Source organism: Gigantopelta aegis, chromosome 4, assembly GCF_016097555.1.
Source record: "Gigantopelta aegis isolate Gae_Host chromosome 4, Gae_host_genome, whole genome shotgun sequence".
In the NCBI taxonomy this organism is placed as follows: domain Eukaryota; kingdom Metazoa; phylum Mollusca; class Gastropoda; order Neomphalida; family Peltospiridae; genus Gigantopelta; species Gigantopelta aegis.
This window is the reverse complement of record NC_054702.1, coordinates 19,849,623-19,874,793: the sequence shown is the minus strand read 5'-3', so window position 1 is coordinate 19,874,793 and position 25,171 is coordinate 19,849,623. Positions and strand designations below refer to the sequence as shown.

Here is a 25,171-nt window from a genome sequence, read left to right as displayed (position 1 = left end):
CTAGGGGGTCGGCTAATGCATGGAGTCAGCTAATACACAGCGATATACGGTAATGGAACTGAGTTCAGTGTGAAATAGCACCGGCCTCGGTGGCGTATTGGTTAAGCCATCGGACTACAGGCTGGTAGGTACAGGTTCGCAGCCCGGTACCGGCTCCAACCCAGAGCGAGTTCTTAAGGGCTCAATGGGTAGGTGTAAGGCCACTACACCCTCTTCTCTCTCTCACTAACTACTAACCAACTAACAATTAACCTACTGTCCTGGACAGACAGCCCAGATAGCTGAGGTGTGTGCCCAGGACAGTGTGCTTGAACCTTAATTGGATATAAGCACGAAAATAAGTTGAAATGAATGAATGTGAAATAGCCAGTAAATGGCAGTTTGTCTCTCGGGAGTTTGATCTACGTTTACAAGCTGTTTACAAGCTGATGAAGCCACCAGGTCCCAAGTATAATCTAATAAATGTATCTTATTTACTAGACTTACAAAGTGTCAATCTAATAAATGTCTCTTATTTACTAGACTTACAAAGTGTCAATCTAATAAATGTCTCTTATTTACTAGACTTACAAAGTGTTAATCTAATGAATGTCTCTTATTTACTAGACTTACAAAGTGTCAATCTAATAAATGTATCTTATTTACTAGACTTACAAAGTGTCAATCTAATAAATGTATCTTATTTACTAGACTTACAAAGTGTCAATCTAATAAATGTCTCTTATTTACTAGACTTACAAAGTGTTAATCTAATGAATGTCTCTTGTTCACTAGACTTACAAAGTGTCAATCTAATGAATGTCTCTTGTTCACTAGACTTACAAAGTGTCAATCTAATGAATGTCTCTTGTTCACTAGACTTACAAAGTGTCAATCTAATGAATGTCTCTTGTTCACTAGACTTACAAAGTGTCAATCTAATGAATGTCTCTTGTTCACTAGACTTACAAAATGTCAATCTAATAAATGTATCTTATTCACTAGACTTACAAACTGTCAAACTATTAATTTTTACTGTCATTTGCAGTTTGACATTTATTTACTTGATTTTGTTATTTACTTGATGTTATTTATTATCCAGCTACTACAAATAGACACATGGTATTTTATTTGCCATTTGCAATTTAATGTTATTAATTTACTTAGCATTGTTTATTTACTTCCTGTTATATTTTTCGCTTCAGCCAGTGCACCACGACTGGTATATCAAAGGCTGTGGTATGTACTACCCTGTCTGTGGGATGGTGCATATAAAAGAACCCTTGCTGCTAATCGAAAAGAATAGTCCATGAAGTGATGACAGCGGGTTTCCTCTCTCAATATCTGTGTGGTCCTAAACCATATGTCTGACGCCAAATAACCGTAAATAAAATGTGTTGAGTACATCATTAAATAAAACATTTCTTTCCTTTCCTGTTATATATTTATTGAATGTTATTTATTTTTGTATTACTATTTACAATTTGATGTTATTTTATTTAATTGATGTTACACTGACTGTTATTTATTTTCTATTACTACTAAACGAGACAAAACATAGCAGTTGTCATTTGCATATTTCTAAGAAGTACTGGAATCGATCCCCATCAGTGCTATTTCTCATTCCAGCCAGTACACTACAACTAAGGTCGTGGTAAGTGCTATCATGTCTGTGGGATAGTGTGTATAAAAGATCCCTTGCTACTAATGGTAAAGTGTAGTTGGTTTCCTCTCTAAGACTATATGTCAAAATTACCAAATGTTTTACATTCAGTAGCCGATGAATAAGAAAGAAAGAAAGAAATGTTCTATTTAACGACACACTCGACACATTTTAGTTATGGTTATATGGTGTCTGACATATAGTTAAGGACCACTCAGATATTGACGGAGGAAACCTGCTGTCGCCACTTCATGGTCGATGAGTAATACAGAATGTACTCTAGTGGTGTTGTTAAACAAAAATCAACTTTCAACTTTTCTAAGGAGTAGTAGGTAAGTAAATAATGTAAATAAGTACCTGTGTCCAGAGTGCTTTCCCACGAGGAATTTGAATATTAAGTGTTTCACTGGTGAAGGTCTGCATTGTGGTGACCAAATGTTTGACATTCAATAGCCAAAGATTTATAAATCACTGTGCTTTGGTGGTGGTGTTAAACAAAACACACTTTATATTGTGGTCTGGTTGTAAACACATTAAGGATATTTAAATATTCTGTAAAAAATTAACTGATCGTATTGTGGTCTGGTTGTAAACACATGAAGGATATTTAAATATTCTGTAAAAAATTAACTGATCGTATTGTGGTCTGGTTGTAAACACATCAAGGATATTTAAATATTCTGCAAAAAATTAACTGATCGTATTGTGGTCTGGTTGTAAACACATCAAGGATATTTAAATATTCTGCAAAAAATTAACTGATCGTATTGTGGTCTGGTTGTAAACACATTAAGGATATTTAAATATTCTGCAAAAAATTCACTGATCGTATTGTGGTCTGGTTGTAAACACATTAAGGATATTTAAATATTCTGCAAAAAATTAACTGATCATATTGTGGTCTCTGTTTTCAAATTATAAGGCAATTAAATATTGTGTTAAAATGGACTGATTGTATTGTAGTCTGGTTGTAAATACATTAAGAACAGTTATAAATATTCTGTACATAAATTCTTTAAAATTATTGTGTATGATATTTATTTGTAATTTCAACTCTAATTCAGATAGTTTTATTTCTCTGAATAGCAATTTTTAAATGAAATGATTGTTTTTAGAACTATAATTTTTATTTATTTGTTTTATTTGTTTTATTTATTTACTATTTATTTATTTATTTATTTATTATTTATATTTATTACATTTGATGACTTTCACCACTTGTTTTTTATATGTTAGAATTAACAAATGTTTGACATTCAGTAGCAGATGATTAAAAAATCAATGTGCTCTAGTGGTGTCATTAACCAAACAAAAACAAAACAAAACAAAATACAAAATACCCCCACAAAAAACCAAAGAAAACCCCCAACAAAAACAACAACAAAACCAAAAACAAAACCAAAACTCTTCAAAGAGTCCTGTATTTCAGAAGCTCTGTACAAAACAAAACCAAATACAAAAACCCCCACAAAAAAACGAACAAGAAAACCCCCAACAAAAACAAAAACAAAAACAAAACAAAAACTCTTCAAAGAGTCCTGTATTTCAGAAGCTCTGTACAGAGCCTACCTACACTCACCGAACCTTCGTCTACTTGACAACTGCTGAGCTAAGATCCATTATCCTCTGTAAAATATTGATTCCCCTACATTGAAATCAATTCCAGGTTTCTTCCTAAGTGCTCTTGTCAAGATTAGATATGTCAAAACCTCGACAGAATTGTTATGGTTAGACATAAAAGAAGACTTATCCAGAAGACCAAACTTCAAACAAAAATGTTTACTCTAACATAACTGGAAAAATTTGTGGTGACCGTATAAGGGCCATTTTGCATGTACTCAGTTTCTGGTGCAACATGAGTGCATAAGTGCACAATTTTGAAAACGGATGCAGAATTCTTTTTTTATTGAACAATGTGCTAAGCATCCATTTTTTATGTTCCATTTCCATGCTATTGCTGCATCAAAAACTGAACACATGGAAAACAGCTATAACTTTTAAGCAGATAAAACTATATGAATGGTCATTAAACACTATCTTAGAACAAGTTGTTTTAAAACATACCTAACGAGCAAAAGTGAGTTGGATAGTTTTTAATCAATGAGTTGTAAGATAAATGGTATCTAACAGATATGAATATAGTATTCTATTTCTTAAATATCCTCAAAAAGCAGATTTAAAATAAATTTAAATGTCTTTTCCAACTAAAACCTATTTATGGCCTTAGTGCTTGCAGTTAACTTATAAATGAGTCACAGACAAATCAGTTTCAGGTTAACTTATATGTTACAAGCAATCTATTTCTATCACGCTTGTTTAGTATAATAGTGGTGACCTAGTCATCACCTAGTAGCAGCCAGTGATATGTCTTTAAACTGTTATCACACATATAATTATGTGTTATCAGTATGTGTTATAAAAAATAACGAATGATGATCTCACTAATGGGTGTGTAAGAAACATAAATATCACCCTTACCACATTATAACATTTACTGAAAAAAGGACCGGCCTCGGTGGCGACATGCTTAAACCATCGGTCAATAGGCTGGTAGGTACTGGGTTAGGATCCCAGTCGAGGCATGGGATTTTTAATCCAGATACTGACTCCAAACCCTGAGTGAAGTGTTCTGCAAGGCTCAATGGGTAGGTGTAAACCACTTGCACCGACCAGTGATCCATAACTGGTTCAATAAAGGCCATGGTTTGTGCTATCCTGCCTGTAGGAAGCGCAAATAAAAGATCCCTTGCTGCTAATCGGAAAGAGTAGCCTATGAAGTGGTGACAGCGGGTTTCCTCTCAAACTCTGTGTGGTCCTTAACCATATGTCCGACGCCATATAACCGTAAATAAAATGTGTTGAGTGTGTCATCAAATAAAACATTTCTTTCTTTTTTACTAAAAAAGGTGAAATACAAATAACTACAGTGTTAATAAACTCATGAGTTATAGTTTTAATGGTTATCATCAGCATTGGCTGGGAGTAGAGAAAAAATCACTGTGACCACCAAGGGAGTTTGATCCTACAACCCAAACACCTCAGACAGGTGTTCTACTGATTAAGTTAAATCCCACCCACACCAAAACCACAACTTAAGTGTCTTCTACAGACAGATGGTTGTCATACCAGATGCTCTTGTATTTCACATTCTATTTTTTCTTAAGCCTCTAACATCCATTTTTTTCAAAAGCCACTCTGCCAATGTAAAAACTATGCAGCAAGAATATTACAATAGCCAAACACCATAATGACCCATGAGAATCGCAGAACAAGCAGACTCAAATTATCGGCTTGGTAATTGTGCTATCATATCGGGCTGAATAATGTGCCATCACATTTTCTCGCTACCATAAAACAAAGCTGAACAGCAGGGGGCTGCAAATGGACTACATGACTTGAATATGACATAGCCAAACCATACACTGCCCAGCATCTGACTGATAAGAAGTGAAGCCACTCTCGAAAGATTAGCTGTCCGTGCTGTATTACAGACTAACTGCAGCTGTATTAATTTGATTACATTCTTTCGGAAACATCTTGCTGGAAGCAAATTTTCAATGAAACGGCTAACGGGAAGAACTAGTCACAGCTGCATGAAATACAATTAAAGCAAGGATAGGAATGTTTGTTTAATGACATGGCAGAGTTAAAGCTTGTTTTGTTTAACGACACCACTGGAGCACATTGATTAATTAATCATCGGCTATTGGATATCAAACATTCTGTAATTCTGACAGTCATCAGAGAAAACCTACTACATTTTTCCTGATGCAGTAAGGGATCTTTTATATTCATTTTCCCACAGACAAGAAAGCACATACCACAACCGTCATCCAGTTGTGGTGCACTGGTTGGAATGAGAGAAAAAACTAAATCACTGGAGTACATTGATTAATTAATTATCACCTATTGGATGTCAAACATTTTGTAATTCTGACACAGTCATCAGAGGAAACCTGCTACATTTTTTCTGATGCAGTAAGGGATATTTTATATACACTTTCCCACAGACAGGAAAGCACATACCACAGCCTTTGTTCATTTGTGGTGCACTGGTTGGAATGAGAAAAAAAACAATTAGTTGAATGGATCCATCGAGATGGTCGATCCTGCGATGCAAGCACCTCTAATGAGAATGTTTATGAATATGAGCTAAACACAAAACTTTAAAAAAGTCTCAAGGAAGGAAATGTCTTATTCAACAACACACTCAACACATTTTATTTACGGTTATATGGTGTCGGACATATGATTATAGACCACACAGATATTGAGAGAGAAAGCCCGCTGTCGCAATTTCATGGGCTACTCTTTTCGATTAGCAGCAAGGGTTCTTTTATATGCACCATGCCACAGACAGGATAGTACATACCACAGCCTTTGTAACACCAGTTGTGGAACACTGGCTGGAATGAGAAATAGCCCTGTACCACTGAGCTACGTCCCACCCCAAATGCCTCAAGATTTATAACTGCATTGTCTGTGCTATTGAAATTTTAAACCCAGACACATGGCTTCAGTAAAGTCTCCAGATTTATAACTGTATTGTCTGTGCTATTGAAATTTTAAACCCAGACACATGGCTTCAGTAAAGTCTCCAGATTTATAACTGCACTGTCTGTGCTATTGAAATTTTAAACCCAGACACATGGCTTCAGTAAAGTCTTCAGATTTATAACTGCATTGTCTGTGCTATTGAAATTGTAAAGCCCAGACACAAGACTTCAATAAAGTCTCCAGATTTATAACTGCATTGTCTGTGCTATTGAAATTTTAAACGCAGACACATGACTTCAGTAAAGTCTCCAGATTTATAACTGCATTGTCTGTGCTATTGAAATTTTAAACCCAGACACATGGCTTCAGTAAAGTCTTCAGATTTATAACTGCATTGTCTGTGCTATTGAAATTTTAAACCCAGACACATGGCTTCAGTAAAGTCTTCAGATTTATAACTGCATTGTCTGTGCTATTGAAATTGTAAAGCCCAGACACAAGACTTCAATAAAGTCTCCAGATTTATAACTGCATTGTCTGTGCTATTGAAATTTTAAACGCAGACACATGACTTCAGTAAAGTCTCCAGATTTATAACTGCATTGTCTGTGCTATTGAAATTTTAAACCCAGACACATGGCTTCAGTAAAGTCGCCAGATTTATAACTGCATTGTCTGTGCTATTGAAATTGTAAAGCCCAGACACAAGACTTCAGTAAAGTCTTCAGATTTATAACTGCATTGACTGTGCTATTGAAATTTTAAACCCAGACACAAGACTTCAGTAAAGTCTCCAGATTTATAACGGCATTGTCTGTGCTATTGAAATTGTAAAGCCCAGACACAAGACTTCAGTAGTCTTCAGATTTATAACTGCATTGACTGTGCTATTGAAATTGTAAAGCCCAGACACAAGACTTCAGTAAAGTCTGCAGATTTATAACTGCATTGTCTGTGCTATTGAAATTTTAAACCCAGACACATGGCTTCAGTAAAGTCTTCAGATTTATAACTGCTGTGACTAGATACCTGACTTTAGTGACATCTTCAGACTTTAACTTTATGTATGTGCTATTGAAACTTTAAATCCCAGACACATAACTTTAGCAGTCTTCAGACTAACTATAAGCTATTTGTATGGGGAAGACTTTATTAAAAACAATGAGTCTAGACTTTAAAGTTTTATTATGCAAGGAATCAAAGATGCAAAAGGTGGCCAATTCAATTCACCTTGTTGGATTCACTGGGTTATTTCTGTGGTAAAGCATTCACTTGATGTGTGGTTGGTCTAGAATCAATCCTCATTGGTGGGCCCACTGGGCCATTTCTCATTCCAGCCAGTGCACCACAACTGGTATTTCAAAGGCCATAGTATGTATTAACTTGTCTTTGGGATGGTGCATATAAAAAATGTGGCAGGTTTCCTCAAAATAACCAAATGTTTGACATCCAATATAGCTGATGATTAATAAATCAATGTGCTCTAGTGGTGTCGATAAACAAAATAAACTTTAATTTCTCCTTCCAACTAGTCCTCTACAACTGTTATATTCCAAAGGCCATTGTATGTGCTGTGGGAAGGTCCAAAGATACCTTGCTGCTAATTGAAAGGAGTAGTCTATGTGGTGGCAGTAGGTTTTTCCCAACACTCTAAAATAAGTATCGCAAGAACCATAAAAAACTGGAGGATGAAGAATAATTAAACATTCCTCTCGTTTTTCATTTTGACTAAATATGGAACACAAACATTAAATATGTACAGAGTATTAAGAGACCATATCATATTAGGTTTGGTAGCCATATTGATTTGATTTGTCGCCTTTTGGAAATTCAGCCAGAACACAAACCTTTGCCTTCCTTCTTTAACATGTTTGTCTTGATTAATTAGCCAGTGCTTCTGGGTTGCTTCAACACATCAATGACTGATTTCTTGTGGCATATCATGTTTATATCTGCAAGAGGTTTACTTATGTTGTCTTGGATACACAATCCAGAAAGCTGGATATGCTGTCTTGTATACACATTCTGGAAAGCTGACTATAGGCTGGAATTGACTACCAGTACAGGAATTCTAGAATATTTATAAAATCCACTAGCCATGGCATCAGTGATTTTTTTTTTCACTAGCCTAACTTTACTTTTAAGTTAATACAATTTTACTAAATAATAGTAAGAATCAGATATGTCACCTAAAGAGGGAGATACAGGGCACAATATTTCATGCGAACCGCTGTTCTGTTCGCGTGCTGGTTACGCAAAATTAAATTTACGCGAACCGCAAATCGGTTACGTCATGATCTGTAAACGTTCAGAAATTAAAACTTGCAATCTTCACGATTACAGGAAGTTTATTCATGCAGACATACTACTGGTATTCCGACAAATGTTTTAGACTGATTTTTAGATACTTGATGCGCAGCAAACCAGTAAACAATGTTATATTGCAACAGTTGTAACTTGCGACCAGTCTACAGTTTTAAAACATTTTTAAAGAAATGTGCTCGGACCGCTTGTAGACATACTATTGGATTGGCTATAATTTTACATATGTTAAAAACAGTTTTAACGTAAACAGGAATCCAAAAATGTCACAAAAATTGAACAATACTAACATCGCATAAAAGAGCTTTAAAAAACCCACATTTGGAACGTCACTGTAGTATATAAGTACCATCGATGAAGTGAAAGTAGCATAGCCACCGCAAATCGCAAAAAGGAATCCCTACAAATGAGTATTTATCTATTTCAAAGGCGTAGCGCTCATTACGCACAGTAAGTAATGCAAAAACAAAATCCGGGAATAAGTCGAGGCTGTCTGTAATTTTTAAAAATGTATCTACAGGCGTCCTGAGTTTTAAAATTTTCACAGAGGGAGGCCCCCCCGAATCCCCCCGCTCGGGCACGCCTTTGGCGTGCGTAATTCTATGCCCCTGTATTTTGTTTCAGTAGTGGGGCTAATATTCAGTTCTTTTATAATATTGTTAACTTTAGCAAGCATTAAAGACATTTTCTTTTCTTTTTTTAAAATGTTTTCTTTTGTATTTGTTTTAACTTTGTTTCAGCTAAAAACTATGTATTTAAAATATAATTTCAACATAATTTTGAGGTAACTGATCAGATAACCCATGGGTTACGCAAATATAATTCACGTAACCGAACAATTGGTTACCTAGGTAAAAACCACGTGAACCGACTTCCGGTTACCTCAGATTTCGAAATATTGTCCCCTGGAGATAGAGCTTAAAAACACTAACATTTGTGGGTTGGGGTTGGCAGGATATTCATATTTACAAAATAGACATAACTGCAACATTTCACCCAAAAATGCTGTCGGGCATGGCAATAGTAGTTATTTACTAGCCCAACACTGAATATCATTAGCCATGGAAGTGGGGCTACCATAATCTAGACGCCCTGCAGTAAATGTTCGTATACCACAATACATCCATGAGAGTTTCATGAGGAGTTTTTATCTTTTATCACAATGAAAGCACATTGATCAATTAATCATTTGTTATTGCATGTCAAACATTGTCACACACAGTCTTCAGAAGAAACCCACTACATTTTCCATTAGCACCAAGGGATCTTTTATTTAATATGCACTTCCCAACAGATAGAACAACACATACCATGGATTTTTATTTAACAGTCATAGGTCAGAGATTGGGTCCACCGAGGGGATTCAATCGTTCATCCCAAGCACCTCAGGAGTCGCTCTGCCGACTGAGGTATATCTCACCCCTTTATCACAATGAATATTACCAATAATTTTTCAGAATTTTTAAAGTACAATAAACTGTTGATTGTCATTTCTTGGCTGAAAATTCTCAAAGATGTCCCCCCAGATTTTGTTTTCTGATTGCAAATAATGCAAAAAATAAACAACAAAAACTTAAAGTGTGTTTTGTTTTACGACACCACTAGAGCACATTGATTTATTAATCATCTGCTACTGGATGTCATACATTTGGTCATTTTGTCATATAGTCTTAGAAAGCAAACCGGCAACATTTTTCCATTAGTAGCAAGGGATGCTTTATATGCACAATCCCACAGACTGGATAGCACATACCATGGCCTTTGATATACCAGTTGTGGTGCATTGGCTAGAGCAAAAAATAGACCAATGGGCCTAATGAACGGGATCGACCCAAGACCGATTGTGCATCAGCTGAGTGTGTTTACCACTGGGCTATGTCCCACCCTCAAAATAAACAACAAAGGCTATGATTTCTCAAAATACACAACAAAGGCTATGATTTCTCTAAATACACAACAAAGACTATGATTTCTCTAAATAAACAACAAAGGCTATGATTTCTCAAAATACACAACAAAGACTATGATTTCTCTAAATACACAACAAAGACTATGATTTCTCTAAATACACAACAAAGACTATGATTTCTCTAAATAAACAACAAAGACTATGATTTCTCTAAATACACAACAAAGACTATGATTTCTCTAAATAAACAACAAAGGCTATGATTTCTCTAAATACACAACAAAGACTATGATTTCTCTAAATAAACAACAAAGACTATGATTTCTCTAAATAAACAACAAAGCCTATGATTTCTCTAAATAAACAACAAAGACTATGATTTCTCTAAATAAACAAAGACTATGATTTCTCAAAATACACAACAAAGACTATGATTTCTCAAAATAAACAAGAAAGACTATGATTTCTCAAAATACACAACAAAGACTATGATTTCTCAAAATAAACAAGAAAGACTATGATTTCTCAAAATAAACAACAAAGGCTATGATTTCTCAAAATACACAACAAAGGCTATGATTTCTCAAAATACACAACAAAGGCTATGATTTCTCAATATACGCAACAAAGGCTATGATTTCTCAAAATAAACAACAAAGGCTATGATTTCTCAAAATAAACAACAAAGGCTATGATTTCTCAAAATAAACAACAAAGGCTATGATTTCTCTAAATAAACAAAGGCTATGATTTCTCTAAATAAACAACAAAGGCTATGATTTCTCTAAATGTCAGACATTACCAACACCCCCATAGTTAATTTGTTCAGATATTTGTTAGTACACAAGGGCTTTTGTGTATTGCTGCAAAAAGCTCTTTGCTGTAAACACATTAAACATCCCATAATTTGTTACAAATGCTGTGAAAAAAAAAAAAAAAAAAAAGAGAACAATTTCTAAAAAATAAAGAAAACTTTGATATAAAAATGGATGAAAACCCCCAGATAAACAACATCCATTAATGAAAATTTTAATTAAAAAAAAAAAAAAAAAAAAAAATGTATAAGGACTGCTAAATTCATCAATTGCAAAGTTGAAGGACAATTGACACATTTTATCTGAATCTGGCAAAACGATTTTAGGTAATGATTGATATTTTGTTGAGAAATAAGGATGGGTTTTACTATTTTTAATAGATAATTTGGTTTAATTGTGTCACAGCTGTAGAAGTGAAAAATAAAAAAGCAAGAAGAGACAGCCATGTGACTGTATGTTGATACCCTGAAACAATGGAAAATTCTTACCATTTTTTTTACTATTGAGACATTTGGACCAGTCATTGAGATTGAGTGCAATGGCACAGTGGGGAGGGGGGTGTCATGGGGGCAATGCACCCCCCAATTGCATCTTTTTTTTTTATTATACTGTATTAAATGTTATAAAATAATACATACATACATGTACATAGGGTGGTTTGCCCCCCCAAAATAGTGGGTTAGACCACAATATAAAATCCTGGCTATGCCAGTGATTGACTGAGTTGGGTTAATATTATATTAAGATCAGGTTAATGTATGAAAAGAAATAAAGAATATATATGGGACAATTTTGACCAAAAAAAGTTTGTTTTGATTAACGACACCACTGGAGCACATTGATTAATTAATCATCGGCTATTGGATATCAAACAGTGGTAATTCTGACTCGTAGTCATTAGAGGAAACCCGCCACATTTTTTATAAAGGGATCTTTTATATACACTTTTCCACAGACAGGAAAGCACATACCATGCCCTTTGTCCAGTTGTGGTGCAGTGGTTGGAATAAAAAAAAAAAAAAAAATCAGCTAAATTGGATCCACCGAGGTGGTTTGATCCTGTGACACAAGTACCTCAAGCGAGCACTCATCTGACTGAGCTAACAATTTTGACAAAGTATACACCTACCTGCCGCCTCCACAGCGGATTTATCGAGGGCCTCTAGTTTCTGCCGCTTGACGGCATTCTGTAGTAGCCGCTCTCTCTGAGGGTCATACTGCCGGTCTGTAACCGGGCCAGCCAAGATGTACACGTCTTCCAGAAACACGTTCACATCGGCAGAGAATAGGTTCGTCCATGGAATGTCAATTTTCATGTGACCTAAAAAAATAAAAAAAAAAAAAAAAAAACTTAAAATAAAAAATAAAAGGTTTTTGACTGAAACTATAACGTTAAAAGATAGTACAAGTGGGTGGGGAATGCATTTATGGGAGAGGTCAGGTTAACGTATACAAAACATATGGGGTTTTTTTACCTCAAATATGGAATTTGTATTTTTGCAATTTCACAAAAGTTCAGCTAGGCTATTGGGTGACACTGAATGGAAGGAAGGAAGGAAATGTTTTATTTAACGACACATTCAACACATTTTATTTACGGTTATATGGAGTCAGACATGTCACCACTTCATGGGCTACTCTTTTCGATTAGCAGCAAGGGATCTTTTATATACACCATCCCACAGTCAGGATAGTACATACCATGGCCTTTGTTATATCAGTCGTGATGCACTGGCTAGAACGAGAAATAGCCCAATGGGTGACACTGAATGCTATCACTTGGTAGCAAATGGAATTTTGTAATGATTCAACAAGAAAATAGGTATATATATATTAGTAGTAGATAAACAGATGGCTACATGCATGAATTGTGCAGTAATTTCGGCTCATACTTAAATAAACCAAAACATAATAACATTGCAGTCAATTCTTAAATGAACAAAAACACTGGCTGTTTATTCAATAGTATGAAATGAAATAATTATTCAGGCAATAAAAACAATACTTTAAAAATAAATAACTGAATGAATGAATGATCAATGATCAAATATTTAAAGCAACCCCAACATGAAATTAAATACTCATTGCAACCAAATGCTTTTTCATAAAATCTAAAATAGAAATTTAAAGGAAGGAATGTTTTCTTTAACAATGCACTCGACACATTTTAATTACAGATATATGGTAAAAATACAATGAAGAGTACCTCACAAATATTTCTTTTTAATAAGTTTCTGTGACAGAAACCACCGACAAAAATTCACTTACAATCAACTTAATTAATTTAATATTATTTCAACCATTTATATCTTCAGGTCAAAGAAACAATCTGATGCGCATAATTAAAATTAAGCGGACTTGGCCGGAAATAAGATGTTACGGCTTTATTAGTTTGCAGGACGAATGCTGTGGTCATGGTACAAACGCTGCCTGAATGTGCAGACTCGTTCTAAAAATCAATACCATAAACGGCGCACATTTAATGACGAAGCAATGCTGGCTTGCTCAGCAGTTTCAGCCACAGTTATGATGATACAAATTACTGTCATACTCAAATCAAAGCTCAGTTGTTGTTTATATAATTACTGTTATTGTTGATGATAGTGGTGTTATTGCTGCTGCTGCTGTTGGTGGTGGTGGTGTTGTTGCTATGGTTGTTGTTGGCAGTGTTGTTGTTGCTGCTGTTGTTGGTATTGGTACTGGTGTTGTTGCTGCTGTTGTTGGTGTTGGTATTGTTGTTGTTGCTGTTGGTATCGGTGGTGTTGTTGCTGCTGCTGCTGCTGGTGGTGTTGCTATGGTTGTTGTTGGTATTGGTGTTGTTGCTGCTGTTGTTGGTATTGGTATTATTGTTTTGACATTGCTATTGTTGATGTTGATATTGTTGGTGTTGCTGCTGTTGTTGGTGTTGGTATTGCCATTGTTGCTGTTGTTGGCAGTATTCTTCTTGCTGTTGTTGTTGGTGGTGTTGTTGTTGCTGCTGTTGGTGGTGGTGTTGCTATGGTTGTTGTTGGTATTGGTGTTGTTGTTGGCATTGCTATTGTTGATGTTGGTATTGTTGATGTTGGTATTGTTGATGTTGCTGCTGTAGTTGGTGTTGGTATTGGTGTTGTTGCTGCTATTGTTGGTATTGGTGTTGTTGTTGGCATTACTATTGTTGTTGTTGGTATTGTTGGTGTTGCTGCTGTTGTTGGTGTTGGTATTGGCATTGTTGCTGTTGTTGGCAGTATTCTTGTTGCTGTTGTTGTTGGTGGTGTTGCTATAGTTGTTGTTGGTATTGGTGTCGTTGTTGGCGATGGTATTGTTGTTGATGTTGCTGTTGCTGGCGTTTTTGTTGTTACTGTTGCTCCTGTTGTTGTTGGTATTGGTCTTGTTTTGCTGTAGCTGTTTTTATTTTTGTTTGTGTGTGGATAGGCATCACCAGGCGTCTTTGAAAGGGTTTTGTTTGTGTGTGGATAGGCATCACCAGGCGTCTTTGAAAGGGTTTTGTTTGTGTGTGGATAGGCATCACCAGGCGTCTTTGAAAGGGTTTTGTTTGTGTGTGGATAGGCATCACCAGGCGTCTTTGAAAGGGTTTTGTTTGTGTGTGGATAGGCATCACCAGGCGTCTTTGAAAGGGTTTTGTTTGTGTGTGGATAGGCATCACCAGGCGTCTTTGAAAGGGTTTTGTTTGTGTGTGGATAGGCATCACCAGGCGTCTTTGAAAGGGTTTTGTTTTTATAATAAACCAAAAGATTTTATGCGTGTGTGTCTGTGTGTATGTGTGTATGTGTGTGTGTGTATGTGTATGTGTGTGTGTGTGTGTGTGTGTGTGTGTGTGTGTGTATGTGTGTGTGTCTGTGTGTGTGTGTGTGTATATGTGTGTGTATGTATGTGTGTATGTATGTGTGTGTATGTGTGTTTATGTGTGTGTGTGTATGTGTGTGTATGTGTATGTGTGTGTGTATGTATGTGGTGTGTCTGTGTGTCTCTGTGTGTCTCTGTGTGTGTGTGTGTCTGTGGTGTGTCTGTGTGAGTGTGAGTGTGTGTGTCTGTGTGTGTGTGTGTGTAAGCAAGTGAGTAAGTTAGTGTGTATGTATGTGTGTGTGTGTGTGTGTGTATGTGTGTGTAAGCAAGTGAGTAAGTTAGTGTGTGTGTATGTGTGTGTGTGTGTGTGTCTATGTGTGTGTGTGTGTGTGTGTAAGCAAGTAAGTTAGTGTGTATGTATGTGTATCTGTATGTGTGTGTGTGTGTGTGTGTGTGTGTGTGTGTGTGTGTGTGTGTGCGTGTGTGTGTAAGCAAGTGAGTAAGTTAGTGTGTATGTATACATACATGTGTTCAAGTAGACATATATATACACATAAACTGACGGACAGATAGACAGATCAATCAATCAATAAATCAATCAATCAACTAATCAATCAATCAATAAATACTTATAACAATACCCCAGCATGAACAATATATCAGCTATTTACTGAGTGTCAAAGAAAGAACATTAAAGCAATAATAAACAAATGAACCCCACAGACAGCATAGTTTCTTATGAGGTCATTTCTCTGGTCACCTAAAACAACAATAGGAAATCCGGCTACGGCTTTTCGTTGCTGTAAAGGCTTTTCCCTGCTTACAGCGCGGTATTAAACATCTGCTAATCCTTCAAAGAGGTGTCGGAATCAAACTCTTCACGTGCCTCAGCCACGGTAATTGACAGGCGGTGGAAAATCAATATTGTTTGTACAGCGAAGATTCCCAGCATCGAACTCTCTAGCCGGCTATTGATCCCTGGACGAGACCGCTCGCTCATCATAATTACAATTATGCAAGTAGATGAGACATTAACTCACCTAGGTGATAAATGTCCTTATTTCACCTGTAATCTTAATACTCTGTATATGAATGTAGCAAGTATCTTTGATCGTTTAGGTTTAATAACTCCCACAGGTAATCGATGTCCTTATTTCAACTGTAATAGTGATACTCTATATATGAATATAGCAAGTATTTTTGATCTTGTAGGTTTAATAACTCACCTAGGTGATAAATGTCTTTATTTCACCTGTGATCAAATACTTTGTATATGAATCTAACAAGTATCTTTGATCTTGTAGGTTTAATAACTCACCTAGGTGATAAATGTCCTTATTTCACCTGTGATCAAATACTTTGTATATGAATCTAACAAGTATCTTTGATCTTGTAGGTTTAATAACTCACCTGGGTAATAAATAGAGATAATTAAATAAGCATCTGTGTCATACTGATTTTACGAAACGAGTGTCAGGGTTTTTGTATTGCCCGAGCGAGAGCGAGGGTAATACATGAATCCCGACACGAGTTTCATAAAATCAGTATGACTCACACGGGAGTGTAATAATTTCTTTATTATCTATATTATTAATATTATTATTGTTGTTTTCTTTATGAATAACAAGACGCAACTCAAAATGTTTCAGCCACAACTAGAATGATGTCATATTTCAAATTGCACAGTCTGAGCTAGGACTGGAGAAGCAACATCATATTATGACATTGCTTCTCAAACTTACATCACAACACTTGTTATTACACATGTTCTTCATATAATTATTATTAACTTGGTTATGTTGAACCATGTAGATAATAAATGTCCTTATTTCACCTGTAATCGGATACTCTGTATATGAATGTAGCAAGTCCTTTGATCATGTAAGTTTAATAACTCACCTAGGTGATAAATGTCCTTATGTCACGTGTAATATCAGATATTCGGTTTATGAATGTAGTTACGTTTATTGGTTTTGTAGGTTTTAAAATGTTTCATGCTACATAACATGTTTCCAGCTAATAGAACCATTTTTTAACAATAAACATTACATACTAAATAAAATTTTTGGTTTAGAATGCAGTGTTTGTATATCCAATGAGGCAGTTCAAATTTAATTTTACTATCAATTTTTTTTTTTTCATATGTATAAAACTACTTGGACTTAAAGGGACGTACTCTTGTTTGTAAACACTAAGGCATATTTTTGACTATTATAGCCATTTTTGATAACTGAAATCATATTTTACTTAGATTTTATGGTTTAGATTATCAATTTCCATACATTCGAAGTGTTTTTGGTCATCCTGGTGTTTTTAATATTACAAAATGCATTTCTCATATTTTAAAAAATGAAATTATGGAGTCTAGTTTTAGTCTATTTTTAGAGGATATTTCACCATTTCAAAGTCACAGACTCATATTTCACTCAATTGTAACTTTATCCAAATGTGTTACAGGTTTGTAGATTAATTAAACTTAGTGTTAATTTTCATGGGTTGAAAGTAGGATCTGTCTGTTTAGAATCTAGTTTGGGCTACATACCACTGTTTCAATGTTTGGCCTTCTTCAATTATTAAGATTACAATATTCTTAAATATCAATAGTTTGTAGAAGCTTAGTGTGGAGTTTTATTTACAATAATTTCTTAAGTAAACATTCATCTTCTTCTTCCAGCCAAGATTTTTTTTTTTAATAATTGGGTAAACAGGAATACCAAATGAATTTATTGATAACGCTTTATATGCTAATGGGATGAGGCATGATATTATTAAAATTTCTTTTTGACTTGCCTTGTGCAGACATAAGATATTGTAAATGCTAATGGCTTTTCATTCAGATTAGGTCACTCTCATATAGGTTTATTAACAGATGTATTACATAAACTGATGAATCCACTGTCTACTTTAACGATCACAAATCCTTTAAGCAGTAACATCAGACAGTAAGCTACTTAGAACATTATACATATAATAGATTTAATTATTTTGGAAAATATTGTAGTCTCTTAAGACCAGTTGCTATTTAACAGATGCGGCTGTTTTATTTCATGGATAGTGGGTAACTGGGGATAAGCTTTAATAGCACTACATTATTTTAGTTTAGTTTACGAAATATTTGTTGAACAACCCTTATCTTACTAAACAAACAACTGTCCCTTCAGTATTCAAGCACCCATTGATTAATTCACTCTTCTATCCATTCACTTTTATCTTTATCTTTAATTTTATCTTTTCTTCCTTTCTTCCTCGTGCGATAAAACATACCTATATATCCAGCCTTTACTTCAATGGGTAAATCCAGCTGAGCCTGAAAGAATAAGAATAAAAAAAGAGTTCAGTTTTTTTTTTTATAGAATGATGGGACGGACTGTAAGTGAAAAGGCGAGATATAGGTATTACTTTTCAACATTAAAGTTCTGTGTTTCTGTAAGTCAATGAAACTTGGTGTATAGTTACACTGTGAATGTTCATCACAGGTGCACTGAAAATGTTTATGGTAGGCGAGACATTTAATTCTGCAGTTTTCTTGTTTTACGATGCGTGGTTGGTGTGGGATTGATCCCTGTTGGTGGGCCTACTGGGCTATTTCTCATTCCAGCCAGTGCACCACGGCTAGTATATCAAAGACTGTGGTATGTACTACCTTGTCTGTGGGATGGTGCATATAAAAAAATCCCTTGCTGCTAATCGAAAAGAGTAGCCCATGAAGTGGTTACAGCGGGTTTCCTCCTTCAATATCTGTGTGGTCCTTAACCATATGTCCGACGCAATATAACTGTAAATAAAATGTGTTGAGTGCATTATCAAATAGAACATTTCTTTCTTTTTTCTTGTTTTACGTCTCTACAAATTCATCATGACTGGTACATCAAATATATTTCTTGCTGCTTTTCAGGAGTAGCTTGTGTGGAAACAGACTTGTGTCCTTTCTCTTTCTTGACCAAATGTTGAAATCATCATAATTTAGACATCAAGTAACTATAGTTGACAATGAGCATGGGCTATTCTTTTTGATTAGCAGCAAGGGATCTTTTATATTTACCATGCCATAGACAGAATAACACATACCATGGCCTTTAATGTACCAGTCATGGTGCACTGGCTGGAGTGAGAAATAGCCCAATGGGCCCACCGACTGGAATTGATCCCAGACCGACCGCACATCAAGCGAACACTTTACCACTGGGCTACATCCCACCCCATGACTTATTGAGTGACGTCGTGCCTCGTGCAAACATTGACTTACAGAAACACAGAACTTTAATGTTGAAAAGTAATACCTATATCTCGCCTTTTCACTTACAGTCCGTCCCATCATTCTATAAAAATGTTTTCTGTAAATAGTTTCTGTTTGGTTTGACGTAAAAAGTAAAGTAAAAGTGTTTGGGAAATAAAAAAAATAAAATCAATCGGCTCAAAAATAAATATCTTGTTGTAAATTTTATAGTATGAAAAAAGGCATTTCCTGTGGGATGGACTGTAGTAAAGGTGAGACAAAAAACATGAATCCACTGAGGACCATTGATCCTGTGACCTATCACACCTCAGACAAATGCTCTACCCCTGACCTATATCCTGCTCACTGCCGACACTAAACTGAAAAAAATATATTTATGTAATGCTCATGATGGGAATTATACAGTGATATGCCACTGCGTGGTGTCAAGTTCGCTAAAACTGCATCTGAATGTTACCTAATTTTAGAGAACATCTAAAGGAAATGAAACACAGCATGTCACAAAAGAAAACAATGTTGATGCAAAAAGTCAAGTTCACTAAAACTGCATTTGAATATGACCTTATTATAAACAACATCTAAAGGAAATCAAAAGACTTCATGTCACAAAAGAAAACAATGTTGATGCAAAATGTCAAGTTCACTAAAACTGCATTTGAATGTGACCTAAATTGTAAATAACACATCTAAAGGAAATGAAAAACAGCATGTCAAAGAAAAAAAAGAAAAAGTTGACGCAAAAAGTCAAGATTACTAAAACTGCATTTGAATCTGACCTAGATTGTAAACAACTTCCAAAGGAAATGAAAAACAGCATGTAATAGAAGCAAACACAGTTGATGTGAAAGGTCAAGTTCACTAAAACTACATTTGAATGTGACCTGATTATAAAAACTTTCTAAAGGAAATCAAAAGATAATATGTCACAAAAGATGCAAAAAGTCAATTTTATTTTAAAACTGCATTTGAATGTGATTTTAAACAACATCTAAAGGAAATGGAACTAATAATCGATCATGGAAAGAAAACTGCTTGAAGATATACACTACATACTTAATTATTAAAACATACTCCAGACAGCAGTGTTAAGCCTTTTTTAATTTTATGTTTTGCATCAAAACAAGTTTCAATTTGCTGAACGTCTCCAGAATAATAAGATCACCAGAAGCAGAAATTGTGCTATCAAGTGGTATGGCATTCATGAAGTCGTGAAAGATGATGCGTTTGTTTAGCTAATGAACAGCAGACGCCAGATCTAGTTGTAGCAGACATCAAATTAGCTTCCTGTCCCCATGAAAATTAACTTCCTGTTGCCAATTGTTGAAAAACAGTGGACTGGTTTTCACACATTAATTCAAATATTACTGACAGCATCAGTATTATTACAAACAAGAGCACTTCGGAAACTCCTCAGAGAAAAAGAAACACAAGCAAATTGCTTTAAAAAAAAGTATGATTCATTTCAGTTTTACAGATTACTTATCTATTGCTATGGGACACCACTTACTGGCTAAGTGTAATTGGAAGTTTTAAAAGGCAGGAGCCAATTTCACAAAACATTTTAAGTTTAAATCTGTGATTGGCAGTTAATCTGGTTATATGTCTACGTGTTTGGCATCCATTTAACACAGAAAATTACATCATTTTAAGGACAAAAGAAAAATTTACATATACTTCAAACTATATTTGTTGACAGTTATAAGAATTGTTTAGTCATAGATTTAAGTCTACATGCAAAACTAGGCTTTACGATATTTTGTGAAATTGGTTACTGGTTTGCATGGCAGACAACTTAATGAAGGTATGGTCAATGGATAACATGACTTGAAGTAAGCACTGTGCATTTTTCTCTTAAAATACAAGAAAGGAAGGATTGTTTTATTTAACGACGCACTCAACACATTATAATTACGGTTATATGGTGTCAGACATATAGTTAAGGACCACACATATAAAAAGAAAGGAAACCAACTGCCACCATGCTATGGGCTACTCTTTCCGATTAGCAGCAAAGGATCTTTTATATGAAAGAAATGTTTTATTTAACGACACACTCAACACATTTTATTTACGGTTATATGGCGTCAGACATATAGTTAAAGACCACACAGATATTGAGAGAGGAAACCTGCTGTTGCCACTTCATGGGCTACTCTTTTTCGATTAGCAGCAAGGGATCTTTTATATGCACCATACCACAGACAGAATAGCACATACCACGGCCTTTGTTACACCAGTTGTGGAGCACTGGCTGGAATGAGAAATAGCCCATTATTTTCACGGGTTGAAACTAGGGTCTGTCCCTTTAATAATCTAAATTAAGGGAGCAATTGATCACTCCCCCCATTATTGTTTTAACAGTGAGGTGTGAATCTGGCACATTTTGTTAGTGCCCCTTGAATCCAGCTGAGACAGTTGTCTGTTTGTTTTGTTTAACGACACCACTGGAGAATACTGATTAATTATATCATCGGCTATTGGATGTCAAACATTTGGTAATTCTGACTCATAGTCATCAGAGGAAACCCATTACATTTTTTCTAATGCAACAAGAGATCTTTTATATGCACTTTCCAACACAGGAAAGCACATACCATGACCTTTGTCCAGTTGTGGTGCACTGGTTGGAACGAGAAAAAACCCAATCAGCTTAATGGATCCACCTCAGTGGTTCAATCCTGCGATGTAAGCACCTCAAGTGAGAACTCAACCAACTGAGCTAAATCCTGCCCCAGCTAAAACAGGAGTCCATTGTATACGTTTTCAAGCTATATTTTATTCTATCATTTAGTACATTTGAATATTAACTGCCATGCAACACAACCATTAAAGTGTACCATGGCAACCGCAGCAATTACCCATGGCAATCAGCAATGCCGTGGAAATTGACAGAGAGTTTTTAGTTCTTCACTGCATTTTTCTTATTGTTTCCAAGATTTTTTTTTTTTCCCTATGGACATTTTCTCAACTGCAACATTTGCTACACAGTGTTATTAAAGAGATATTTCTTTCCTGTCCATATGTTCAGCTTTTGCAGTGTTTGCACTATTTGTACTACTCAGCATGCCTTCTACATAAAGTTACAAGATCAATGAGTCTCGCGATAAGAAGAAACAAATGACCCAAGGGGTGAAAGACAATGGAGAACAGCAAACACACTGCATTGAACGTGGGAAGTGATTAAATTCTACAACCAGAAGTCATGCTCAACAACTACCGGTGATCAATAATAATAAATCAATACCGTGTATTGTATTTTTACCTTCTCCGCCATTAGGGTTAGATGAACTAATATATAAAGGCAATTTAATTGTACTAAGAGAAAGCTATAGCTCAGCTGGTTGCTCGGGAAAAATCATACTTAATTAATAATGTGTCCATTTACATGCTTTTTAACATCCAGGGCAGAGTGTAGTCTCAGTAGTAGAAGGCTCACCCAATCTGGAATCAGTGTCAGTGCATAGTAAAAGCTGCAGGGATTTATGAAGGTTAAAGTTTGTTTTGTTTAACAACACCACTAGAGCACACTGATTTATTAATCATCGGCTATTGGATGTCAAACATTTGGTAATTTTTGACATATAGTTCTAAAGAGGAAACCTGCTACATGTTTTCATTTAGCAGCAAGGGATCTTTAAAATGCACCATCCCACAGTCAGGATAGCATTCACCATGGCCTTTGATATACCAGTCGTGGTGCATTGGCTGGAACGAGAAATAGCCTAATGAGAATATTTATCAAGGGTTTTTTGCCATGGTTTCTCCTTACTTGTTGCTGTGCCCTGAAAACCAGACACTGTCGATGGCAAGGGCCGGGATATAGCCCAGTGGTATAGTGCTCGCTTGATGCACGGTCGGTCTAGGATCGATCTCCGTCAGTGAGCCCATTGGGTTATTTCTCGTTCCAGTCCACCACAACTAGTATATCAAAGGTTGTGGTATGTGCTGTCCTGTCTGTGGGATGGTGCATATCAAAGATCCCTTGCTACTAATGAAAAAAATGTAGCGTGTTTCCTCTCTATGACTGTCAAAATTACCATATGTTTGACATCCAATAGCCAATGATTAATACATCAAGGTGCTCTAGTGGTGTCATTAAACAAAAACAAACTCATCTTGTCTCATTGTCGATGGCAAGGAAGATGCTGTGGTGCGTCATCTGGTTTTTCACTGTGCCCTTCCAATACATTCGATGTTGTATAGCGGGTGGGACAGTGGTAAAAGCGTTCGCTTGATGCGCGGTTGGTTTAGGATCGATCCCCATCGGTGGTTCCATTGGGAAATTTCTCGTTCCAGTCAGTGCTCCACAACTGGTGTAACAAAGGCCGTGGTATGCACTATCCTGTCTGTGGGATGGCGCATATAAAAGATCCCTTGCTGCTAATCGAAAAGAGTAGTCCGTGAAGTGGCAACAGCAGGTTTCCTCTCTCAATATCTGTGTTGTCCTTAACCATATGTCCGACACCATATAACCGTAAATAAAATGTGTTGAGTGTATCTTTGAATAAAATATTTCCTTCCTTCGATGTTGTATACATAAGAAATAGTAAAATTATCATTGGTAATGTGATAAAAGGCATCTGTATCCAACAAACAGCAGAGGCTAAAGACCAAGGCATCAGGGGGAACTAATTTTTGTCTGAGAAAACTTGATTGAAGGCCAATTAGTTACAGCCTTGGGGCGGGATATAACCCAGTGCTTGGTGTGCAATTGGTCTTGGATCGATCCCTGTCAGTGGACCCACTGGGCTATTTCTCATTTCAGCCAGTGCACCACGACTGGTATATCAAAGGTCATGGTATGATGCATATAAAAGATTCCTTGCTATTAATGGAAAAACGTAGCAGATTTCCTCTCTTAAGACTATATGTCAAGATTACCAAACATTTGACATTCAATAGTCAATATAACCAGCCTCGGTGGCGTCGTGGTTAGGCCATCGGTCTACAGGCTGGTAGGTACTGGGTTCGGATCCCAGTCAAGGCATGGGATTTTTAATCCAGATACTGGCTCCAAACCCTGAGCGAGTGCTCCGCAAGGCTCAGTGGGTAGGTGTAAACCACTTGCACCAACCAGTGATCCATAACTGGTTCAACAAAGGCCATGGTTTGTGTTATCCTGCCTGTGGGAAGCGCAAATAAAAGATCCCTTGCTGCCTGTCATAAAAGAGTAGCCTTTGTGGCGACAGTGGGTTTCCTCTAAAAAACAGTGTCAGAATGACCATATGTTTGACGTCCAATAGCCGATGATAAGTAAAAAAATCAATGTGCTCTAGTTACATCGTTAAATAAAACAAACTTTACTTTCAATAGCCGATGATTCATAAATCAATGTGCTCTAGTGGTGTTGTTAAACAAAACAAAAGTTTTGGGGGATACTTACCAGTGCTTCTGGTCGAAGCTGCAGATCTGTAAGTTCTGCATTTCCTGTAAAAATAAATAAGATAAAGATTTAGAAATTATGTCAAAATTATAAATTCCAATAAAAGGATTTAAAGGGTGTGGAATTTTAGAGGTGGATAAAAAATTCTATATGGTGGTCTCAACCTGAATTAAATTGTACTTTTGAAATCCCAAAACAAAAATAGTGTATCAATCAACAAAATGTTTGGTGAACTTATCCTAACTATTTGTGCCGCTATTCTCACTTTCACATTAGCTCATTACATTATTGAGTTATCCCTGGCACACAAATGAAGTTATTTCTGTCACAGGAACACAGTTTTATAACCATATGGATAGAGAAAAGTGGGACAAGATTTTGCAATCTTTCCCCAGTTAAAGATAAGATCTTCATGCATGATGTCATATCCAATGTTTTAGTTTTAATGCCAGTACATTAGGTTCAAAACAATTTTATTTTATTGAATCACAAAGTGATATGTCACAGCTATGAGATTTCACCATCTCTTGTTCTCAGCTTGGCATTTTTGTACATTCCAATAATGTTTGAAAAAATATTCCTA

At 35.8% G+C, this 25,171-nt stretch overlaps 1 protein-coding gene across 1 annotated transcript in view; it reads right to left on the bottom strand.

Annotated features, from left to right (window-relative positions):
- LOC121369658 (vacuolar protein sorting-associated protein 13A-like) overlaps positions 1–25,171 on the bottom strand; it is a 184,805-nt gene that overhangs the window by 150,811 nt on the left and 8,823 nt on the right. The window contains exons 3-5 of the mRNA XM_041494703.1: positions 24,589–24,632; positions 18,233–18,275; positions 12,315–12,506 (exon numbers count right to left, since the gene is read on the bottom strand). Coding sequence (XP_041350637.1) covers positions 12,315–12,506; positions 18,233–18,275; positions 24,589–24,632 — 279 coding nt within the window. The remainder of the gene's footprint in view (positions 1–12,314; positions 12,507–18,232; positions 18,276–24,588; positions 24,633–25,171) is intronic.